The sequence below is a fragment of the Acanthochromis polyacanthus genome, chromosome 12 (genome assembly GCF_021347895.1).
Source record: "Acanthochromis polyacanthus isolate Apoly-LR-REF ecotype Palm Island chromosome 12, KAUST_Apoly_ChrSc, whole genome shotgun sequence".
Taxonomy (NCBI): Eukaryota; Metazoa; Chordata; class Actinopteri; family Pomacentridae; genus Acanthochromis; species Acanthochromis polyacanthus.
Window position 1 is genome coordinate 28,319,194 of NC_067124.1, and position 22,373 is coordinate 28,341,566.

Here is a 22,373-nt window from a genome sequence, read left to right on the forward strand (position 1 = left end):
ATGCCTGATTGCTGCTTCGTTGCCTTAAGCTCCAAAGAGCCTTAGAAGCAGGCTTAACAATGTAGTCTGTGTTAATACCACAGCGCCATGTCTGCATCTCCACTTGTGTTCCTCCCGCCGCTTTCTGCTGGGACTAAAGCCACGAGCTTATCATAAACCCAAATCCGCTTCTTAAGATTCATTATGATATGTTGCTGTTGTGTGCCCGGACCTTGTTTCATCTTGTATGGAATGAGGAAGAGGAAGAAAGGAAGGAGGAGGGAGGGGTGAAAAATCCGATAAATGCGTGTGAGAGGGACTGTTACGCACGGTGCGTCTCCATCATGACGTCGTGAATTAGCTCAAGATTGTAGAGAGGGGGGGAGAGAGGGAGAAAAGGGAGGGGAGTGTGGTGAATCGCCGTTTCGTCGTTGAAGGGGACGCGTTTGTATATAGTGCATGTATATTTTTTGTACGGATTTTTTGTGTGGACATTTCTTACCTTCGCCGTGCGCAATACGCGGAGATTTACAAAGAAAAGAAAAAAAACCCGAGTGAGAGACGCGCTGTTTTTCTAACGCTGTGTTTACGCGCCGAACAGCTTGCACATTTACTGTATAGCCATATAAATACAGCCATAAAAATTGACAAAGATGCATATTTTTACCAAATAATCCGACACTGGGCTATCCCCGGCGGGTCCCACCCGGAGGACGCACTGTTATCTTGGCTGAGCGCATCGAAACTAATAGTAAGTACACATGCTTTGCTTCAGGGCGCTTCATGCTACTATTGCTGTGATATTAGAGCACATTTATTCATTTGACATGCACATAATCCACACAGATGTCGCTTTGAATGCAGCAGGCAGAGCTTTTTCAGCGGGCACGGGCCTGATCAGTGCTTTTTTTTAATGCACCATCGTTTGTGCGTTTTTTTTTTCTTTTTTCGAAAGAGAATGTGGGATTTCACGCCTGTTCACACGGATGACATGTCATTCAAAGATTTTCACATCTGAGGGCGACACGGGCTCGTTAATATGGTCGGCCTCCCGCTACAGGCCATCACGGATTCCCTTGTCAACAGCCGACAAGCAACTACCGGCAGCATACGGTTGGTGGCACCCTCACTGTGACCCTCACGTCTCAATAGTTCACGCTCAGCCATGCACGAAATGCAGCATCTGAGTCTGTGTGGACCTGCCTGGAAATAGCCACTGCACGCCTCTGAAGCCGGCTCTGCTGCTGCTGCTGCTGATGCTGCTGCTGGAGTGGGCCGGGTTGGGCCTTTTCTTCTTTTTTTTTCCACGGGCGTGATGAACACGCAGGGAAGTGGGCAGCGTGTGAGGTGGAGAGGTGTTTTGTAACGGAGGAGCAGGCGCTGTCCGCGGTGCTGAAGCCGTAATTGCATTTCCAGCTCGGGGCGAGGTGACGGCCTCCTTCCCCTCCTGTGCGCTCCGTGCAGCCACAGCTGATGGAGCTGTGCGCTGGTTCCCTTTTATCTGGCTCAGTGTGTGAGCGCTGATATTAATGAATCCTGCTGGGCTGTCCTTCTTTCCCCCCCCTTTTTTCCTGCCCTCACACACATAACTCACAGTGTGTATTGGTGCTGCTGGTGGTGTCTACCTCCTGCAGGAGTCTTGTCAGCAAACTCTAAAAATACTCTGGATAATGCTAATGAAGTATCCAGCAGAGTTTGTCTGTCTTCCACCAGCAAGCCTCGCTGCCATCTGTCTCCCTCACTGTGGTGCTTTGCTTTAGTTTGCCCCCCTACCCATACCAACACACACACTTAGACACACACTTAGTCACACTGTCCCTTTCTGGTTTAAAAGTCTGTGTTTATGTTTGTACATGTGGGGCAGCCTCATAAAGCCACATTTATTATTCAAAACTGCAAATGACCAGCTATATATAGTGTGTTTATCATTGATACAGTCATCGTGTGTGTGTGTGTGTGTGTGTTTCCCTGCCAGCACTCGTGGGTCCTTTGCCTTCTTGTTATTTTGCATTGCATGCTTATTCTATACCTGCTGTGTCTTTATGTGCATTAAGAAGGGCTACATTCATGTAAAAGTTCACTGTACAGATGTGAGTACAACCCTGTGCAGTGTCACCTAAATGTGGCTTGATTCTAAATTGGATCCCTATTCAATAATTAAATTATTAAGTTGAACAGTAGAGTATTTCTTCCTATCTTCCTAACAGTCAAAAACAAATACTTCAAAACAACTTTAATAGAAATAATAGGCCTCAAAGTAAAAACTCGGTGGAACAAAAGTGCATCCACCTGTGGTCACTGAAACTAAACTGAGCTTATTTATGATTTCTAGTCAGTCCAGCTACATGAATACGGTTCTCAAATGAGCTGCGCACAACAGAACTTTCTTAGTTTTGGATCTTTGGGCTGTGTCTATCTACATGATGGCATCATGGCTCCACATGGAAAAGAAGCACCAGAGGAACTGAAAAATCTGATGGTGAGGCTTCACAAACATGGAGAATGATCCAGAAAAATCAGCAGACAATCAGTGAAACATAGCTGCATCAGTAATCAGGAGGTATAGAAGGAGCCATAGTGCCACTAATCAGAGCTGCAGTAGTCGTTCTACTAAAGTGATTCCACAGACAAGCGCGCTGCTTTCACATTCTGACTGTGAAAAACAGACGGACAGCTGCATCAGACTTGGTACAGGGGTGATCAGTGGCAATCAGAGTTTCTGTGACAGCTCATACAGTGCAAAGGACAGTTTGTGAAATTAACCTCTATGGATGGAGGACAAGAAAAAACTTTGCTAAAGAGCATAAAAAGACACGTGATGAATAGCAGGAACAGTCTTTGGTCAGATAAGATAATTTGTTGGGCTCAGATGGAGTCCGGCATGTTTGGTGAAAATCGGATCAGGACTAGTACAGTGAATGCATAGTCCTGACAGTGAAACATGGAAGTGGGAGTGTGATGATATGCAGCTACATTTGCACCAAAGATGCTAGTGAGATGACATTTAGAGATGCAGCACAACTCTATAAATTGGTACATCAGTATTCTGGATATACAAACTACTGACTGACAAAATGACTCCCAGTCTGCAGAATCAGAAGACGAGGAATATTCCAGCATGAGAACCATCCAAAGCACAAAATCACACAGGAATTTATACACAAAACTAAAGTGAAAACTCCGATCTGGATAAGTATGCGGCCTGACTTTAAACTAACACCTTTGTGGTGTTTTAAAGAGAAAGTCAGAGCAACACAAACCCTCCAGCAGAGAGCAGCTGAAAAAACAGTCTGAAGAATTGCAAAACCTCTCTATAGAAATGTTTTCCTTCATTCTGAGGAGGACTGAGCCTAAGCAAAAAATATATCTGGACCTATAAAGTATTGAAAAACTAAATATTAAAATCCCACGAAAGAAAAGAGTATTGGCTTTTGTTGGATTGAGTTTCTATCGTGTGGCCTGTATTTTTAATATGTGAATCAAACTGATTTGTTTCTTGTTTTTTTTACATGAAAGCAAACACTCTACTGTTCAGTTTAGAAGTAATGCAGTTGCTGTAAGGTGATACAATGAAGAATCATTTAATGTGTTTTTCAGTGTATAGCAGGACCGAGATTATTGATTCATTTAAAGCAAAACCCTTTAATTTTGCACATCAAAGTGTATTCACAAGTGGGGAAGCACTGCAGGAGCGAAAAAAGTCGCATCAACCCTTTTTGTTGGTTCTAGGCAAGCTGCCGAGTCTGATAAATCTCTTTAGGTGAAAAAAATCCCTGTAAGACCTCTGTGGTCCACTCCTCATCTCTGCTTGAAGCTCCAGGCTACATTAGCCGCTGCTAGCATAAAAAAACCCAAGTCTCCGACCAAATTGTTGCCCGTCAAGTTGAACTGGATGGAGAGTATCCAGTGAGTAGGTGGCGAACAGGAATCATTGTGCCTTAAAAGTCTGTCAACACGCCAAACAGCACCAGTCACTGTGTAAAGGAAAGCCTTTGTAACGGAGCTATTCCAGATATTTTTCTAGAAGTCTTTTGAGTTTTCTTTGGTGTGAAATCGTTCTGCGGGGAGCTACTTTGCAAAAATATCAGCATGAAAACCTGCACTGAAGCCTTGTATACAGACCCTTGTGAACCTGAGCTGTCTGTGCTGTAAATACAAACAGAGGCGGAGGGAGAAAAGTGGACTCATCCTGCAGCTTATTCTGTCAGTGCAGGTTGAAAGGGAGCATTTTTTACCCCAAAGTTGATGCATCCCTTTTAGACGCACAGCAGTGAACCAAAAATGACTGTATCTCAGACCTGCGAGTGCAGCATTATTACTGGAAGAATATTTTCCCAGTAACAGTCTCCTTTTTGCTTACTATTTCCTCTTCTGTTTTTCTCCAAAACCCACAATTTCCCTTTCACACTTCCCTATTTTAAAACCTCTCTCTCTCTCTCCTTCTCTTCCAGATCCCGAAATGGCTCGGCTATTGTCTCTGATTATCCTCTCTGCTCTTCCATCTCTTGTTGTGCCCATACATAATTCATCAGCTGGAGGTAATTTGTGTGTGTTTGCGGCGGGATGCTGTCTGTGTGTGTCTGTTTACAGTGTGCATTAATGGACAGAAGTAACTCCGCAGAGATCGCTAAGTGACCTGAATGAAGCGCTGTAATTTGTGCAGCGAGGAAGGCGTCAGTTAAATTGATAATATATCATGTTACTGTAATATTTCTGCATCATGTGGAGACGGAGCTTTCCCTCTGTGCTCTTTCTTATTGTCCTTCAGTCTTCTTCCCTCCTCTTTTCTTAGGCTGTGCCATCATCCGGCCTCCCAGGGACGGGGGGATCCGCTACAGAGGCCTGACACAAGAACAGGTACAGAGAATCTACAGTTACGACAATTAGAGAGGCTCGCCTGTCAAATTAATCACATTAAGGCTCAGCTGGTTTGAAGGTTCTCGAAATAAATGACACATAATTGGAAGTGTTTAGCAGCTAACACTGTATCTGCCAAATAATGTGTCTCCTAAAACATTATGTCAGTCTGAGAAGATAAAGGGGTGATTCAAGTATAGCTGCTGGAAACTACAGTACATTTACTCAAGGTACTTGTACTGTGAGTATTTCCTTTTTATGCTAATTTATCCATCCACTCTGTCACATTATGGGGGAAATATTCTAGTTTCTACTCCACGACATTTATCTGACAGCTATTTTAGGATTTAAACGATGCCCTATGGATAATATTACAAGTTTTACAAGTACAGCACATATTTACAGATTAAACCTTATAATCTTTTGGCTTCTTATATCAAGCAGTGTACGGTCTGCATCACATTTCAGGTGTCTATGAGTGGTTAACAGCTCTGCCAAACAGAGATGTTTCCCTTTAAACTTCTCACGTGGTTTCATTTTAATAAAATGATTCAATATCTTAGCGAAAATCAAAGATTAGAAAAGAACTGAAAACTCTCTCCTGATTATAGAGGATCGATATTAAACTGAATATGAAATAGTTTAAATCTGCACTGTTGTTTTACTATTAATAGTCTAATGATGCCAGATATAATAATCTATCAAACAGCTTAAAAAGGACTTTTACTGCAATACTTTAGCTACATTTTGCTGCTATGCTCTTTAACTGAAGTCGGATTTTTCCTGCAAGACTTGTAGTCGAGTACTTTTACTCCAGTAAAAGATCTGAATACTTCCTCCACCACTGTTCATATGATGAGCATAGACTGTATATATAGTGGACGTAGCATCTGGCTCCAGAATTGAAGCCAACCCGGAAGTGTCAAAAACTTGCAATATCACGCCATCTGCTAGGGTTGGCTCCAAAAAGCTTTTTCTCCATAGACCCCAATTCATTTTTGGAAAAATAAAATTTGATAGACTGATGTTCTACAGCTCAGTATTTTTTCCCCGTTAGTTTTCATGGTCAAAATGAGAGATCAGGTGGCCGATCTTAAAATAAATCAATACTGAATTTTAAATAAATCGTTAAAGTTGGCGGAGCCAGCGGGCGTGGCTATACAGCAACAGAAGCCTCTGCGGTAAAATGTGGGCGGGATAAGAGAGTCCTCAGCCAATCCTGCCCCTAGTTGCTCTCCGGTCCAGTCTGTTTGATGACGCTTTTTACGTCACTGGCTCCAAAAAATCCAAAACGGCGACCAGGAAGTAGCAAAATCCGGGCTTCATTTTCTCGGCATTGAAACCAACGGGTGACGTCACAGTTAGTTTACGCCTGATGATTAGTGACATTTTTGCAAATGTATCAATAATGCAATAGTAATTATAATATTGTCTAACTAGAGAAAGCATGCATGCTATACACTAAAAAATCTAATTTTTTTTTTAAATAAACAGCTTTAAACAGCAATTTGTAAAAAAGCAATTTACTGTATTTTTACAAATTTTTCTTGATTTGTTAAATTATAAATGCTACTTAGCAAAACTGCCGCAAAAAAATTAATTTACATGTTAACTGTAAAAAAACAAACAAACAAAAAACAGCCAAAACTTAATAACGTCCATGTCAAAAATATATTTTTATAAATGGTAATTTCTTTGTAGTTTGTGCTGTCTTTAAAAAATCGTGTCAGGTTACAGATATTTGCTGTCATTTGAAAGAAAAATATTGTATATTTAGGATTGAAAAATAGTCGATTTTTTAAAAACTGCTATTTTACAGTTTTTCCTGTATTGTTAATTTACAGATAATGTAATAGTAAAATCCCAAATAAAAAACTTAATGTGCAAAATAGCAAAACTGTACATAATGCCCACATAAAAAGCTGTATTTTGGCAACGGTAAAATTACAGCTTTACTGTATTTCAGATGAAAATGCCATTTTTTTCACATATCTGCAGTTATTTTCACAGTTTTGACAGTTTTTGCTTGAGATGTGGGTATTGACCCTTGAAAACCTATATTTACTGTAGAACAGGAGGTTTTAGCTGTACAAATGTCTCAAAATACCTCAAACTTAGATGTTGTCTGCTGGGCTTAGCACTGAGCTCCTACTGGACAATTTAACCAGAACCAGTTGTCAGCCATCATAGTTAAAATGGCAGCAAATAGAGGTGTGATCATGCCAATTATTGAAGAACACGCCAGGCCTGTTATTCACTGAGCCAACAAAACTCACAGAAAAGGGCCACTAATGGACATTTCTTAATGAAAAGTATAATTCTCTGGGTGCATCATCAGGAGAAGCTGAGTGTGACAATATGTTGTTGAGTTATTGTTTGGCTGGTAAAATGAAGGAGTCTGTAAGTAAAACAATGATCAGACCAGCAGTTTTTATATCGGTGAAGAAGAAGAACCAGGGACCATTACAACAGCGAGTACACAACACTTAACTGAAAGATAGAAATCTGGACAGGATGTGCACGTTGAACACATATCAGTGGCAGTTTTACCTCATTCACTGAGTTGAAACAGAAATATAATCTCATAAACAACCATTTCTGTAGATATTTACAAGTTAGAAACTTTGCTTGAACTACACACGTGGACAAAATTGTTGGTACCCCTCAGTTAAAGAAGGAAAAACCCACAATTCTCACTGAAATCACTTGAAACTCACAAAAGTAACAATAAATAAAAATTTATTGAAAATTAAATAATCAAAATTAGCCATCACTTTTGAATTGTTGATTAACATAATTATTTAAAAAAACAAACTAATGAAATAGGGCTGGACAAAAATGATGGTACCTATAACTTAATATTTTGTTGCACAACCTTTTGAGGCAATCACTGCAATTAAACGATTTCTGTATTTGTCAATGAGCGTTCTGCAGCTGTCAACAGGTATTTTGGCCCACTCCTCATGAGCAAACAGCTCCAGTTGTCTCAGGTTTGATGGGTGTCTTCTCCAAATGGCATGTTTCAGCTCCTTCCACATATGTTCAATGGGATTCAGATCTGGGCTCATAGAAGGCCACTTTAGAATAGTCCAACGCTTTTCTCTCAGCCATTCTTGGGTGTTTTTGGCTGTGTGTTTTGGATCGTTGTCCTGTTGGAAGACCCATGACCTGCGACTGAGACCAAGCTTTCTGACACTAGGCAGCACATTTCTCTCCAGAATGCCTTGATAATCTTCAGATTTCATCGTACCTTGCACACTTTCAAGACACCCTGTGCCAGATGCAGCAAAGCAGCCCCAAAACATTACTGAGCCTCCTCCATGTTTCACCGTAGGGACAGTGTTCTTTTCTTCGTATGCTTGGTTTTTGAGTCTATGAACATAGAGTTGATGTGCCTTACCAAAAAGCTCCAGTTTGGTCTCATCTGTCCAAAGGACATTCTCCCAGAAGCTTTGTGGCTTGTCAACATGCATTTTTGCAAATTCCAGTCTCGCTTTTTTATGAGTTTTTTTCAGCAGTGGTGTCCTCCTTGGTCGTCTCCCATGAAGTCCACTTTGGCTCAAACAACGACGAATGGTGCGATCTGACACTGATGTACCTTGGCCTTGGAGTTCACCTTTAATTTCTTTGGAGGTTGCTCTGGGCTCTTTGGATACAATTCCAACGATCCGTCTCTTCAATTTGTCATCAATTTTCCTCTTGCAGCCACGTCCAGGGAGGTTGGCTACTGTCCCGTGGGTCTTGAACTTCTGAATAATATGAGCCACTGTTGTCACAGGAACTTCAAGCTGTTTAGAGATGGTCTTATAGCCTTTACCTTTAAGATGTTTGTCTATAATTTTTTTTCGGATGTCCTGGGACAATTCTCTCCTTCGCTTTCTGTTGTCCATGTTCAGTGTGGTACACACCTTTTCACCAAACAGCAGGGTGACTACTTGTCTCCCTTTAAATAGGCAGACTGACTGATTATGAGTTTGGAAACACCTGTGATGTCAATTAAATGACACACCTGAGTTAATCATGTCACTCTGGTCAAATAGTTTTCAATCTTTTATAGAGGTACCATCATTTTTGTCCAGGCCTGTTTCATTAGTTTGTTTTTTAAATAATTATGTTAATCAACAATTCAAAAGTGATGGCTGTTTTTGATTATTTAATTTTCAATAAATTTTTATTTATTGTTACTTTTGTGAGTTTCAAGTGATTTCAGTGAGAATTGTGGGTTTTTCCTTCTTTAACTGAGGGGTACCAACAATTTTGTCCACGTGTGTAATCTGACCCAGTTTACTCATCTACCAAATGAAACTATGTTAGATAACATTCTGGCTACGTGGTTATTCAAGTAGAGGAGCTAATTTCTCTTCTTGATTGCCCTTTCTTGTCTATAATTAAAAATAATGGAAATTAGCAACTGGATGAGGAAACGCGGCACTCAATTCATCTACATATGCACAATATGGACTTCTATTTTTTTCACTGCATTCATTAAACTAAAGAACAATTAGCCAAGATTTTTCTGGATGTGAATTTGAGGTTTGCTAAGTGCAAATGTGAAATAGAAACTCTTATCCACACTTTCTGGATGTTTAAATATTTTCAAAACTCCTTGAAAGTTATTTGATGTCCCTGTGAATCCATCACCACTGACTGCATATTAATTAACAGAGAATGGGAGAAAACACATCCTGTGAATATCCAAGACCTAATGCAGGTTAAAGTTAATAAATCTACCAAACCTGACAGCCACAATAGATAGATAGATAGATAGATAGATAGATAGATAGATAGATAGATACTTTCTTCTTCTCAATTCAAACATGTGAAGCAAGTTTGATTGTAATGTATTTGTTGCAAGTGACCAGGCTATGAGGGATGTTTTGTGACAACAGTCGTCATTTTAGTTCCTTTCATTCATTCATTTTATTTTCTGTTGTTTTTAGTTTTTTTAATTCCTCAGTTGTTGTGTTGTTAACTCAGTTCAGATCTTGCATCAGTTGTGTGCACTGGACCTTGAAATGATATTTTCATGTCATATTTGTGTTGAGATAAAAAAAAATAAATCCAAAAATAAAATGTGAATATGTGGTGGGTGCCAATATTCAACCCTCACTGCACTGTGTATTTGTGTAGTTTTGGTTCACTCCTCCGACCAACAGGCTGCGCTGCTTTGTTTTGGGACATTGAAAGCACCAGTAGAAGTAGCTGTGTGTCAGGTGTTGTGGGTAACTTCAGGGTAGCTACTGGCTACTTCCATCTTCATTATACAGTCTATGGGTGCTGCTGACTGGAGGAGCCATACAGCTCTGAGCTTCAGGTTTTTATCTCGTTTGGTGGAGTAGTTTGTGGATGATGCTGCAGATCAGCGAGTGGTGAGCTGAATTTAAAGCAATCTGATTTGTTAACATGGAACCTGGGCATTTTGATGGAAATCATGCTTCACTTTAGTTATTCACCAGCAGCTCCTCAGAGGCTCTTCAGCAGAGCAAACAGTCACTTCACTCTCTGACATCGCAATGAGATGGAAATCATCTGAGGGCGAACAGTGTTCATCTGCAGTGGCTCTGCTTATCAGGCCCTGATGACGGATCTGCCCAGAGCAATGGCTGAAATCTGTGCTTGTTTTGTTTGTATACATGATTAGATCAAACCCTGAGTTGCTGAGGTTCACATTATGTCAAGAGAAAATAATCAGCCCAGTGGTAGCAACAGAAGAAGTGGCTTACACAGCTCCTCTTCTGCTTTTTAGGGTGTTGCAGCTTTATTTTGTGCAAGCAGATGCCTCATTGGAAGTCCAGACTTCTTCTCTGTTACTTTTCTGCATCACCATGTTAGTACTTACATAATGCAGGTCTAGCAGATAGTTTGACCCTCAAACAAAGAATGAAAAGCAGCCTCTCATGACTGTTTCCTCACTCGAGCTCTAACCTTTAAAGAGACAGAAGCATTTCAGACAGAAGTGCCGCAGCAAAGCAGAGTTTGAGAAAAAACACTTCAGTATCTGAGCTATTTTGAGGGGAAAACTTCTAAATGTGGTACACACAGATGGGTTTTTAGAGGTTTAGTAGCGACCGGTGAGGAATTTTAAAGTCTCTCTGTAGTGGCTTAAGTTTTCCAACCCGGAGGCTACATCTATCTACATGTTGTTCACACATTCCTGATCCCAAAGTTTCCATAAATGCCCAGTATGTTAGGATGAATGTGGGAGAATTGTGTAAAAAATGATGCATCAAGATAAGGAGAAAAATCCTGAATTTAAAGCCAAATCAGTACCTTTTTCTGTCGCTTTTTTCATTGGTGGATGGAAGCAGAGCAAATTACATCAAATAATGAAGGTGGTGAAATGGATGACAGTCTCAAAAACATAGATTCAGACCTCTGGGATTTCCATCCATCCATTATCTATACACCGCTAAATCCTCTGTAGGGTCACGGGGGGCTGGAGCCTATTCCAGCTGACATCGGGTGCAGGTCTGTTGCAGGGCCCTCTGTGATTTCATATGTTGTAAACTTAAGAAATAGATGCTGTCAGCTTGCAGGGTGGGTCTTTCTGTATCATTCTTCTTGTTTTTTATTATGTATGTGTTTTATTTATGTACCCCTCCAACTCATATGGCTGAATTACTCCAATATTTTAGAAATTTAAAGGCCGTAAGAGATTATTTTTATGAAAAATTTCTAAATATGCAACTTTGATACGCAGACATGAGTTTTTAGGGGTTCAATCAAAGACCAGAGAGGCACCTGAAGGCCCTTCTGCATTGGCTTCACTTTCTAGACCCACAGTTGTGTCCACCTGTATGCTTAAAATTCCTATAAATCACAACTTTATCTCTATTCTCGCGAAAACCCAAAATTTTGCACAAAAAAACCCCCAAATATGTCAGGACGAATTGGGGAGAACTGTTTGCAAATGATGTGTCAAGATAGAGAAAAATCCTCAACCCAAAGTCCACCTTTTTGTTGCTTTTTTCTTGGTCTTCATCAGGGATGCAAAATTTTGAAATCTAGTTAAAACCCTTTAAGCTTCAGTGTACCGCCGGCGGTACACCTACTAATTTGCATAGGAATTTCAAGAATGTCCGACGGCTGCAAACACATTATACAAACACTATACGCCGATGGAAAGCTTAGATTCTCATGAATCCGCGGGATATACCACTTTCAGATGCGATTACCACAGCGGGTGAGAAAAACACATTTGTCCGACAAAAACAAATATTCATCCATCCGTTCTTTATACACGGCTTCAACGCACACAGCGGGACTCACATTTCCGGGTTCATGATTACACACAAAAAAAAGATTCCACAAAAAACGGCCATAATCCAACCTTTTACATCCAGATGACACAAGCCAGTAAACTATTTTATCCAAAACATGTCCTGAAGTCGGTATAAAATCCCCGAATCGGTCATTTTCAAGGAAATGCACCTCGCGATGCCCGTCCAATATTCCCTGTATTTTTCGTAATTTTTTTTTATTTAAAAATAGAATATTAGCGATTTTTTTGTACTGAAAACGGCTGGAATTGACTGAAGCTTAAAGGGTTAAGAAACATTTAAAGCTGCTGATGTTAATGTTGTTGTGGTTAAACTCAAAATCATTGTATGAGGGACTGAGATATCCTGATTTAGTGTCTGCAATAAGCTGGAAAACCTCCAAAATGCAATACACCTGTTTCTCCTGTCTTCTTGGATGTCTGATATTTCTCTGAGGCCCTACAACAATTTACAGCCCTAGAAAAATAATATGTTTTTGAACATTAAAGCACGTGAACATTTTGTTGTAGAAATATGTACAACATGAAGTCTTTCAAATCAGGAGAGAATCTGTTGGAAAATGAGTCACTTTATTTGGCAGCGAATGAGAGCTTGGCACTGCTCTACCTATCAATTAAAGCTCAGATCTGAACAACTGTAAGTCCTGAGGGGCTTCTCTGTTTACATTGCGAGAGAGAGGAGGCTTGTGGCTACGTTTTAAGGTGTGATATGTGCTTCAAGTGTTAAAACTGTTGTACCGGGCGCAGTTTAGGTTTAATTTGTTCACTGGAAAATCCACTTCTGCTCCTCGTTGAAAGGCTGTAAAACAGTCTCTAGTGCTCCAGAACCATAGCAGATAAACAACAATACACGGTTCAAGTTCTTGCGTGCGCATTAAAGTTTGAACAGAATAAGTAGACCAATGTATATCAGAGGAGTTGGGTAGGTTTCAACCTGGGTGAGTCATTCTCCTTCCATTATAAATTCAAGACCTAATATAAAATCAGTGGGAGACGCTGTAAAAACCACAAGTCAGAGCATAAATTTCCTAAATGAGCTGCACAGTTAAATGTTTATGGACTAGTTTGATAAAGATGCAGTTAATATGAGGTCCTTCTTGTCTCTGTCAAATCTCATAATTTAACTCCTCACACATAACCGTGTAAACATGCATTCATGTCGAATTTACAGATTTTAGTAGCTTTAAATCCAAGAGTGGCCAAAAACAGGACTCAGCACATATATTGATGTAAAGCTAATGACACATCCAACAATTCAGGCATCTGTTGGACAGTTATCCCTGCAAAAAAAAGCTTAAAAACATTATTTATACTATTATTTATTACATAATTAAAAAATTAAAAAGTTATACTGTCTTTTGTTAATGAAAAAACATTCAAATTAATCCACTTCTGTAGATTATAGCTGGGAAAAGCAACACGTCTCCTAAAGGCCAAAGACAAAAAAAAAAAAAAAAGCTTTCAGTATCAGCATCCAATTAGGATTAACTTTGATGAGATACCTGATCAGTTATTTAACTAACAACACAATTAGATTTGAAGATGCAAATAGGAAAACATGTCCAAGTCTTTACATGCACTCTCACTTAAAAAGCCCCATACTGTGTACATTTACAGGTTCCCCCGCAATATGTTTACATGCTTTAAGGTTCAAAATCAATAGATTTTTCTCATGCTGTGTCACGCTGGAAGAAGATGGACCAAGCTCCTCCATTCAGAAACCCTTCTGTGCATGTCTTGATCTTCACTCCTCTGGAAAAGGTTGCATTAGGACAGTCACACTGTTCCCCATCTGTCTACTCAGAGCTGCATTCATGAATCTGGCCTGGCCTTTTGCCTTCTTTGCTTCAACAAGGCGCTCTGAGACCACAGTTGAACCCCAGAGCCTCTAGAGAAGACTGGTTGAAATAATTCTGAGAACCAGCTTGGTGTCTGCATTGCTTTGGAGCTTTGGAGAAAATGAGACCCGTCAGAAGAAAGAAGAAATGGGAGGAATTGCATTATTAGACTGCATTGAGAGAAATGTAGAATCCAGAGGTTTTAGTGCTTGTCATGTATTTGAAATTCTAAATCAGGATATCTCAGCCTCTCCTGCACTAATTCTGATTATTCTGATTTTAACCACTTATATTTTCAAGCAGCTTTAAATAGTTTTTAACTGGATTTCATCGTCTTCATCAGTGGATAATTTGCTCTACTTCCATCCACTGAAAAAGAACCTGAAAATGTATTTAGGTGGAGTACTTTTCTTTATCCTGATGCATCATTTTACACCCAGTTCTTCCAGATTCCTCTTGATATAGTTGTTATTTTTGAAAACTCTCCTCTCTGGACTCCAATTTAACAAAACTCATCTCCTCTTGTATTTAAATGTTTTAGATATTGGAGCAATTTATCCATACATGTTCAAACTGAAAACCAGTTCTGAATAATGATGACTCAGACAGTCCCACTCTGCTTGCTGTTCTTTAAATCTGTTATGTATGAAACTCATCAGGTCTGAATCTGTGTTTATGAATCAGTAGGCTTCAGTTTCAAAGTAGAAACACGATGCCCTGGTGTTGACTACTTGTTTGCTCATGATCACATAAAAACACAAATCAACATGTTTGCTAGGTATAAAAAAAACACGAGTTTCACTGGTGGATGGGGTCTTTAGCTGGATTGTTCACACCTTTCGTCATCACGAAAGACTACTCAGTGGATCTTGAGTTGATGGTTTTTCCTTGTTTCCTCTTAATGGGTAAAAAACCCCATCCTTTTCTGGTAGTTTTATTCAAACACAGCTGTGCCATTTCATTAGGTGTCTGCTGCATCATCGTACACAGAGTTCTTCTGTTTTCAGCCTGACATGTTTTGTATGTTTGGAAATGTTGGTATCTTTCAAAATAGAGTTGTGGGTTTGAGCAACATAGCCCCCGGGTCTGAAATGTGAAGCGTTAAAACTGCGTTATTTCTAACAGCCAGCAGGGGGCGACTCCTCTGGTTGTAAAAAGAAGTCAGATTGTATAGAAGTCTGTGAGAAAATTAGTCGATTTTCACTCTATTTGTTACTCAGTGAATATTTTCCGATGAGTTTATACATCGTGGTGTTAAATTAGTAAATTATGGTCCCATTCAAAGGTAAACAATAAACAAGACAGTAAAGCAGAGTATGTTTCAAGGCGGGGCTTTGCTTTGATTGACAAGTCATTGCTGTATTGGTGTGAAAAGTGTCTATCTTATCCGACTCTCACTTGTCTTTTAAAAATCAAGATTCCAAACTCGTTTACAAACCAATAGGTAACATCACAGTGCTACATCTGTATTTTATGTACAGTTTAGGTACTGAATGAACCTCTGGATGCTGAATAATATGTAGGTTGCAAGAAGTAGCCATAAATTACAGCAAACAAAGCTGCAGATATAAATCCTGTCCAATTTTATCTTCATGTCACCATTATTTTATTATAGAATCAACTGCTGCATGCTAATTTTAAGATCTGCTTCATTACTCTGCTTTTATCCACAAAAGAGTTCAATTAATGAGTCAAAAAACCCACTTCTTCTCTTTCATTAAATAATTCAGACTCAGTGGTGATGTATCAGTTAAGATGTCTCCTTGTTTAAGCCTCCAGACTCTTTGTGAGGAGGTGAAATCATCTTTGACGTGAGCAGAGACAAACTTTCTCCCTCAGCAGATCAATGTGAAAACAGCCTTCTGGCGTCAAACTCCGACCTTCGCTGCGCAGAATGATGAATGTGCGAGCATCCAAGTGGAGTAACAATAAGCAAAATAGATTTCTGAGCTTGCATGAAATCAGAGGGCAGAGATTGATGCAGTTTTAAAATATAAGAAGGATGAAACATTCAAGCGCATGTAAGCTTATATGAGTGAAATGCACACAGAATGACATAAAATTGAAACATAAAACCTCGACGGGCTCATGTTTCCCTCCTCTCCAAGCTCAGAGAAGATGTAATTCCGAGTGTGACAGCACATCAATTCAGACAGCATCGCTCTGAAATGTTTTCCCTGCTACGGCTTCATTGTCGCAGCCATATGGCACCAGAGTCTAACTGCTCCGACACAGAATGAAGAGGGTCCCTAAGTGGATGAGAAATACTGGTACGAGAGAGCATCAATCATGCTTTAATTACTGTCTCTCCTTCTTCCCCCGATCCCCCTCTGTTCCTGACTCCCTCGCAGATCCGCAGTGTGCAGATCCTGCCGGTGGATTATGAGATAGAGTACATCTGCAGAGGGAACCGGGTGATCGTGGGACCCAAGGTCAGGAAGTGCTTGCCCAACGGCACATGGACGGACATGACGCAGCACAGCAGATGTTGTAAGTCCTTATTTGGTCAGATTTCTTCCTCAGTGTTCTCTTATCTGTCCTTTTTTCCCCTCCTAGACAATCTTTTCTCTTATAATACTTGGCATCATCAAATTAAAACAATAAAATGAAATCTCAGCTCTTTGCCACCTTCCCCATTTACACTACACACACAGCAAAGTGTCAGATAAGGCGCAACGTTCACTTTCACGCTCGGTTTTACCACCTGCAGTAAACTGACGCAGCCTGAATTCTCTGAACCCCGAGCAGCTTCTGGGTGTTTTTTTGCGCACTTTCAGTCCTACATCTCAGTGGAAACAACACAACCATGGATAGAAGTAGAGGGAACTAACACAAATCATCACAAAAGTTGAATTTCTTTGATTACTTGATTTACCCAAATTTTGAAGAAGTCGAATCAACCACAGTTTGTACCAAGATAGATATTTCATTTTGACAGCCTCTACCACAACAGATCTGGTAAGATATTCCATCATGCTGCATGTATCTTCCAACAACTTGCTCCTCTGTTTACTGTTTGTGAGCCATGCTGCATTTATTTTATGGATCCAGTATGTTTTATTTTCCCTCTTTTCAAATGTTCAGAATTTATAGTTTTGTACAGAATCTCAAGCAAACTGTTCATTTTTGTTGAGGTTCTAAATTAGGCAAGAAGAAAACAGTGAAATATCAGTATTTTAAGCTTAGACTTGGTTATTTTTTCTATGCATCTAGTTTACTGTACATTGCATATGAGATGTAGCCTAGCCGCGCTAGACAACCCACGGCAACGAATTTAATTCTCTGCCAGGGTGGGTCTAGTTACCCTCCATAAGGCTCGAGGCTGGATGCTCCTAAAACTGGCCGTAGGAATCACCATGAAGTGTAGAGTCAGAAGGCGGGTGTAACTAAGTGACGACAGAGGCGCAACGATTCTGACAGAAACAACCGGAAACAACTAGCCTAGCCGCGCTAGACAACCCACGGCAACGAATTTAATTCTCTGCCAGGGTCAACAACAAAAACGACAACAGTCGTTGAGCTCCATTAGCACCGACTCTGAATAATCTTTCTGTTAACATGTCTGTAATATACTTGAGCTTCACCCATTGACTGTATAAATAAGGCTTCACCGAACTACCGCATCCTCTGATTTCCGGCGCTCTAGGAGCCTATTCGTAGCGCTGATTGGTTGTATACCTACCCAATTGCTGCAGAGTGATTTGATAGACAACCTTCCCTGTCGAGCGTGCCTAGACCCTTGCGTCTTCAGAGCATGGGTCTAGCGCGGCTAGGCTATATGAGATGTTCAAGGACCAGTGGAAAGTTTGAAATCGGTTGATTTCTTTGTCCGTTTATACAGTTGTGTTTTTTATTTGGTTCGTTTTTGTTACTTTCAAGAAAATTGGAGCATTGATTAATTAAATCAGACCCTGTTTATTTTTGCAATAACAGAATGTTTGTGGCCACAAACAAGTTGTGAGATTAGCTTATTTAAGTTAAAATGGTGAACCTGGTAGCAAAGAGTTGCCTATTTCCACCTTCAGCAGCTGCAGGACAACATTAGCGCTCTTTTGAGGTCACATTTGGTTAGTAGAAGTACAATATTGACTTGGTGTGTTCTAATATCCAAACCACCACTCTATATAGCACCAAACAGATTTAACATGTCCCAGTATATAATACATCAAATGTAGTCTGCCACAAATCTGTGAATGTCCTACTATATTCAGTCAGTTTTGGCAGTATGCAAGCTTTTCTGGATGTACTGACCCACAAACGTCATGACGTCACATGCATTGTGTTGTCTCACATGAGTATAAACAGATGTCAGCTCATTTCACACTACACACTGTCATATGCAGTATTTTGCCAAAGTAGTATGTCCTGATAGCCTTCATACTGCATGAAACTATCTGTACTTTGTAACGGCAGCTGCAGTAAGTGCTTAAAGTTAGAAAAAGTATTAAATGAGGAAGTTTAAGCCCTGGTTTTGGTCTCAACATGTTTAGTTAAGTGCTAAATGCTGCTCCCCTGATAGCTACTTGCATTGGTTGTTGCTGAGCAGGTTTAACTTTGGACCCAGATGAACATCTAGAGTTAAAGATATCTGTAATTCAAACTGGATTCGTCAAAATAGTACAAAAAACATGACACCACTGATGGCGCCTCTCAAACCATCAGTGCTTGTGGAAAGAAATGATGATTAAGGCACCGAAGAATTATAACCGAAAAAAAATGTCCTAAAAAATCCAGGTGCAGACACTCGGTGTGGGTTTGGAAAGTAAAAGGTTGGAGGCATTAAAAACACGGACACCTGTCGCAGCTTCTTTGGGGTTTAGAGACACAAAGAAACAGTAATTAGAGCTGCAATCATCACAGGTGTCTGAAAATCTGCATCATTTTCTCTCTCTGTGGCTTCGAGATCCGACAAATAAAACACAGGAAGCACAAAATGAGTCTGGTAAAAACACTTTCCTAGTTAAGGATGGTGTCGACGGAGGAGGATAAAATCTGCAGTTAGAAACAAACATTTTGATCAACATGTAAATAAGATGAAACCTCAAACACAGATGCACTCAACAATGGCAACGACATTTAGTATCTTCAATGAGGAAATCGGGTTGAGCAGTTTTTACACACAGTTTAAGGGAAACAAACCTTTAGGAGTATTACCTCTGCATTTTTCTTTGTGTCTACACCCCAAAGAAGAAACAAGCCCACCAAAATAAAAGCCTTTTACTTTTCAAACTAACGCTGACCTGCATTTTTAAGACATTTTTTGTTTAAAATTCTTCTGCCCTCCTTAGTCAGTATAAAAGCTGCAGATAGTCTGAATTGTTGTGCATGACGGTGCTCAGGAGAAGCGCACCGTTAAAATGTAAGCACAGTTTGTGGAGAACAAGAGCTTTGTGCATCAACTTTTGATTAAATGTAGTGAAACTTCAACCTCAGGCTGCTTCAGTATGGTGCTGAAGCAGCTTGTTGTGGTCACAGCGGCAGTGCCAGAGTATTTTTGAATAATAAGCTGCATCCATCTTATTTGCTGTAGCTTCTGACATGACTACATATACCTCAAATGCCATTTTGCCCAGTCTGAAGTACAATTCAAGATAACTGAAATTACATTTTGACCATCTACGACATCTGTCTATTTTGACACATCTACTAAATTATTCAGACTTTGATTTGATTTTTTTTTTTTATCAAACTTAATTTAATATATCTGAAAGGGACAATGCAGGTATCTTTAACTGAGGTGAAATCTTGATCTTGAACTACACTTTCAAGAGGAGACAGTCTTGGTGAATCATTGTCTTTTAAATCACTTCTTAAAACCCATTTTTCTACACTTGATAATATGCGATGTCATCTATTTTTTAATATTTTATTTGTTTGTTTCAGTCTCCTTTCACCTTTTATTTATTGATTGATTAATTCACCTATTTATTTACTATCATTTGTGCTGTTTCTGTGCTCGTTTTTATGCTTTTAAACTCTATTTTCTTTTGCTCCACTTATTCTTTTCCCTTTAATTGGATACGGAATTTTTGGTGCTGTTAATATTTGATCTGATGTTTTTGCATTGACTTACTTTTTAAATCTTTTACCATATTTAGCTATATTTCTCTGCTTTTGCTTCTCTGGTCTTTTTTTTTGTTTTCTGTTTTGATTAACTGGCCTTCCGTTGTTGAATGATCTCAGTAGTTTGACGGGTCAGAATCAAACTATAGATATCCGAAACTGTAATTGCAACTAGTCATAATTCAGTTGCAGATATTCAATTAAATTCACAACATAAGTCACCCCACAGTGTTCAACATAGTAAGGTACACTCCCGATGAATTCTAAACAGAGAACAGAAAACCCAACAATCCAAAGTTGTCTTTGAATTCCCTATGAGTGACGATGGGAAGCAGCTAAATCACAAATATCTGTAATTCCAAACACACGATAAAAGTGACGTTTCCTGTCCCAGGGAGAATAACATGGTGGTTATCTGAAATGTTCTATTTGCTATCAGGATATTAAATGTTATAGTGACTTGCAATATTTCTATGCAGAGTCAGTCACAACTTTTTATCTGATATTGGGCGTGTTTGACAAGTTGACTGTACAGAAAAGCGTAGTTATCTGCACCAGTTGATAACACCCCCTTGGAAATTGAAAATGAACTGAGAGGCTCCAGACTAAATTAGCATTGGTGCATATGTCTGCTGTCACCGGGTTACAGCAGGGAGAGTGCACTGAGTTTTTATTGCTGACAGATTCATGCTGTTAGAGCTGTGACTGAACAGTCCTAAGCATCCTGTCTGCCTATTCAACATCATCACATTAAAGCCACTGTTACAGTAAAATAACATCGGTTGTTTTGACAGCAAAGACAGGAGTTTCCCTACTTAGAGGACTTTTTGCAAATTGCTAAGAACTGAGAATTTGTAGAAAATCATTTGGTTTAACCAGTTTTTCTTAATTGGGGTTTCATTTACTCTAGCATAATAGGCATTCTTGTTCATCAAATTGACAGAAATAGACGCACTGATTTCTGCCAAATAACACAGACTCGTTGCCTTTACTGTATGTGGAGTTATGCTTGCTGTTGTGCACAGTTACTCCCTAAAGGCCTGTTCTGAGCCAGAAAAACCCTGAAAGAGTTGCTTATTTACTCATCCAGCATCTACAGAGCAATGTTAGTATTTATGTGGAGCTCTGTTTGTGTCCGTCTGGTGAATGTAAGTGCAGTCTTCACTGTGTTTTAACTCTGATTTTGGCGTCTACCAGCTCCTGAGGGAAATATCTGGCTCCTCTATGTTCACTATGTTTGTCTTTTTGGCGCTCGGTGCAGAGCGGGTACTGTACAGTGTTTTAACTCTGAAAATAGCAACCGGATTTGGCTGAAAGATGAGCTGTGAGTGATCCAGAACGGTAAAGTTGTTGCCAGACAGTGAAACTATGAGCTGAAATTCATTACATGAATCTGCAAATCCAACAGGGAGCTGCAGTTTCAGGTGATTTTTTTTTTTCTGTAAGCGTGTTTCCTTACACTCTTACAGTTCGTATTTCATAAATGCTTACTGTGTAAAATCTAGACTAAAATAGCTGCAGCTGTAAAGGAACATTACTGACATAAAGCAATCTGAACCATTAAAAATGTTCACAAAAAGTGTGACCTTGTTGTAAATATTGACAAATGACTAACAGTAAAGTCAGAAAATACTGTAAACTCTCATTTTAAAAGCTTTGAACAATGCAGATAAGATCAGTTGATAATGAACACTGGATAAAAAGCTTTGACTGGAGGGATTTATGTTCTAAAACTCACTGATTATACTGTCTGATTTAACAGTAATAATGCTCGATACTGAAATTAATTACCAATTGTGTGTCGTTCACTGTGTTCTTCTTAATGTTTCTGCACACAAAATTAAATTGGCAACACTTTAAAAGGGAAAATTGAAGACAAAGTGTTGATTTTCAAGCATATAACTTAAAAATAATTAATGGAAAAAGGCGAAGAGGAACATCTAGCATGATGTCTGCTGCGTTGTCAGACTTTGTGCTGTCGAAACAAACGTGATGAACGAGGAAATCAGAAATGAATCATTGGAGACCAAAGACCGTCTTTAAATAGAAATATTTATTTATATATATGTGTCTGTATGAAGACACCTGAGTCATTTGCTGATTTAAAAAAAGAAGGCTTAGATTTCTGAAATAGTAAATAAGCAGACTTTTGCTTCACATATTGGCTAAACAAACTATTTCAGTGAGATCTTCTTGGCTGATCTGCAGAACTGTGATGGTAAATTGATTCGTTGTCAACAATTAAATGATTTACTCAGACTGACTTACAATGAGCTATTTCTATAATTGGTAATTGGTATGAATAGCAGTTAAAAAATAATTATTTGTTCTTGAAAAATGAACAAAACGGCACTGTA

At 39.4% G+C, this 22,373-nt stretch overlaps 1 protein-coding gene and 1 long non-coding RNA gene across 3 annotated transcripts in view; one reads left to right on the plus strand and one right to left on the minus strand.

Annotated features, from left to right (window-relative positions):
* Positions 1-22,373, minus strand: part of LOC127536585 (uncharacterized) — a 47,147-nt gene that overhangs the window by 1,903 nt on the left and 22,871 nt on the right. The window lies entirely within an intron of this gene.
* gabbr1a (gamma-aminobutyric acid (GABA) B receptor, 1a) overlaps positions 343-22,373 on the plus strand; it is a 132,936-nt gene continuing 110,905 nt past the window's right edge. The window contains exons 1-4 of one of the 2 annotated variants that reach the window (XM_022199160.2): positions 343-730; positions 4,431-4,517; positions 4,772-4,836; positions 16,305-16,443. In XM_022199160.2, coding sequence (XP_022054852.1) covers positions 4,439-4,517; positions 4,772-4,836; positions 16,305-16,443 — 283 coding nt within the window. In that variant the 5' untranslated portion in view covers positions 343-730; positions 4,431-4,438. Of the gene's footprint in view, positions 731-950; positions 1,093-4,430; positions 4,518-4,771; positions 4,837-16,304; positions 16,444-22,373 lie in introns of those variants that run through there. The other variant, XM_022199159.2, reaches the window with a different exon arrangement.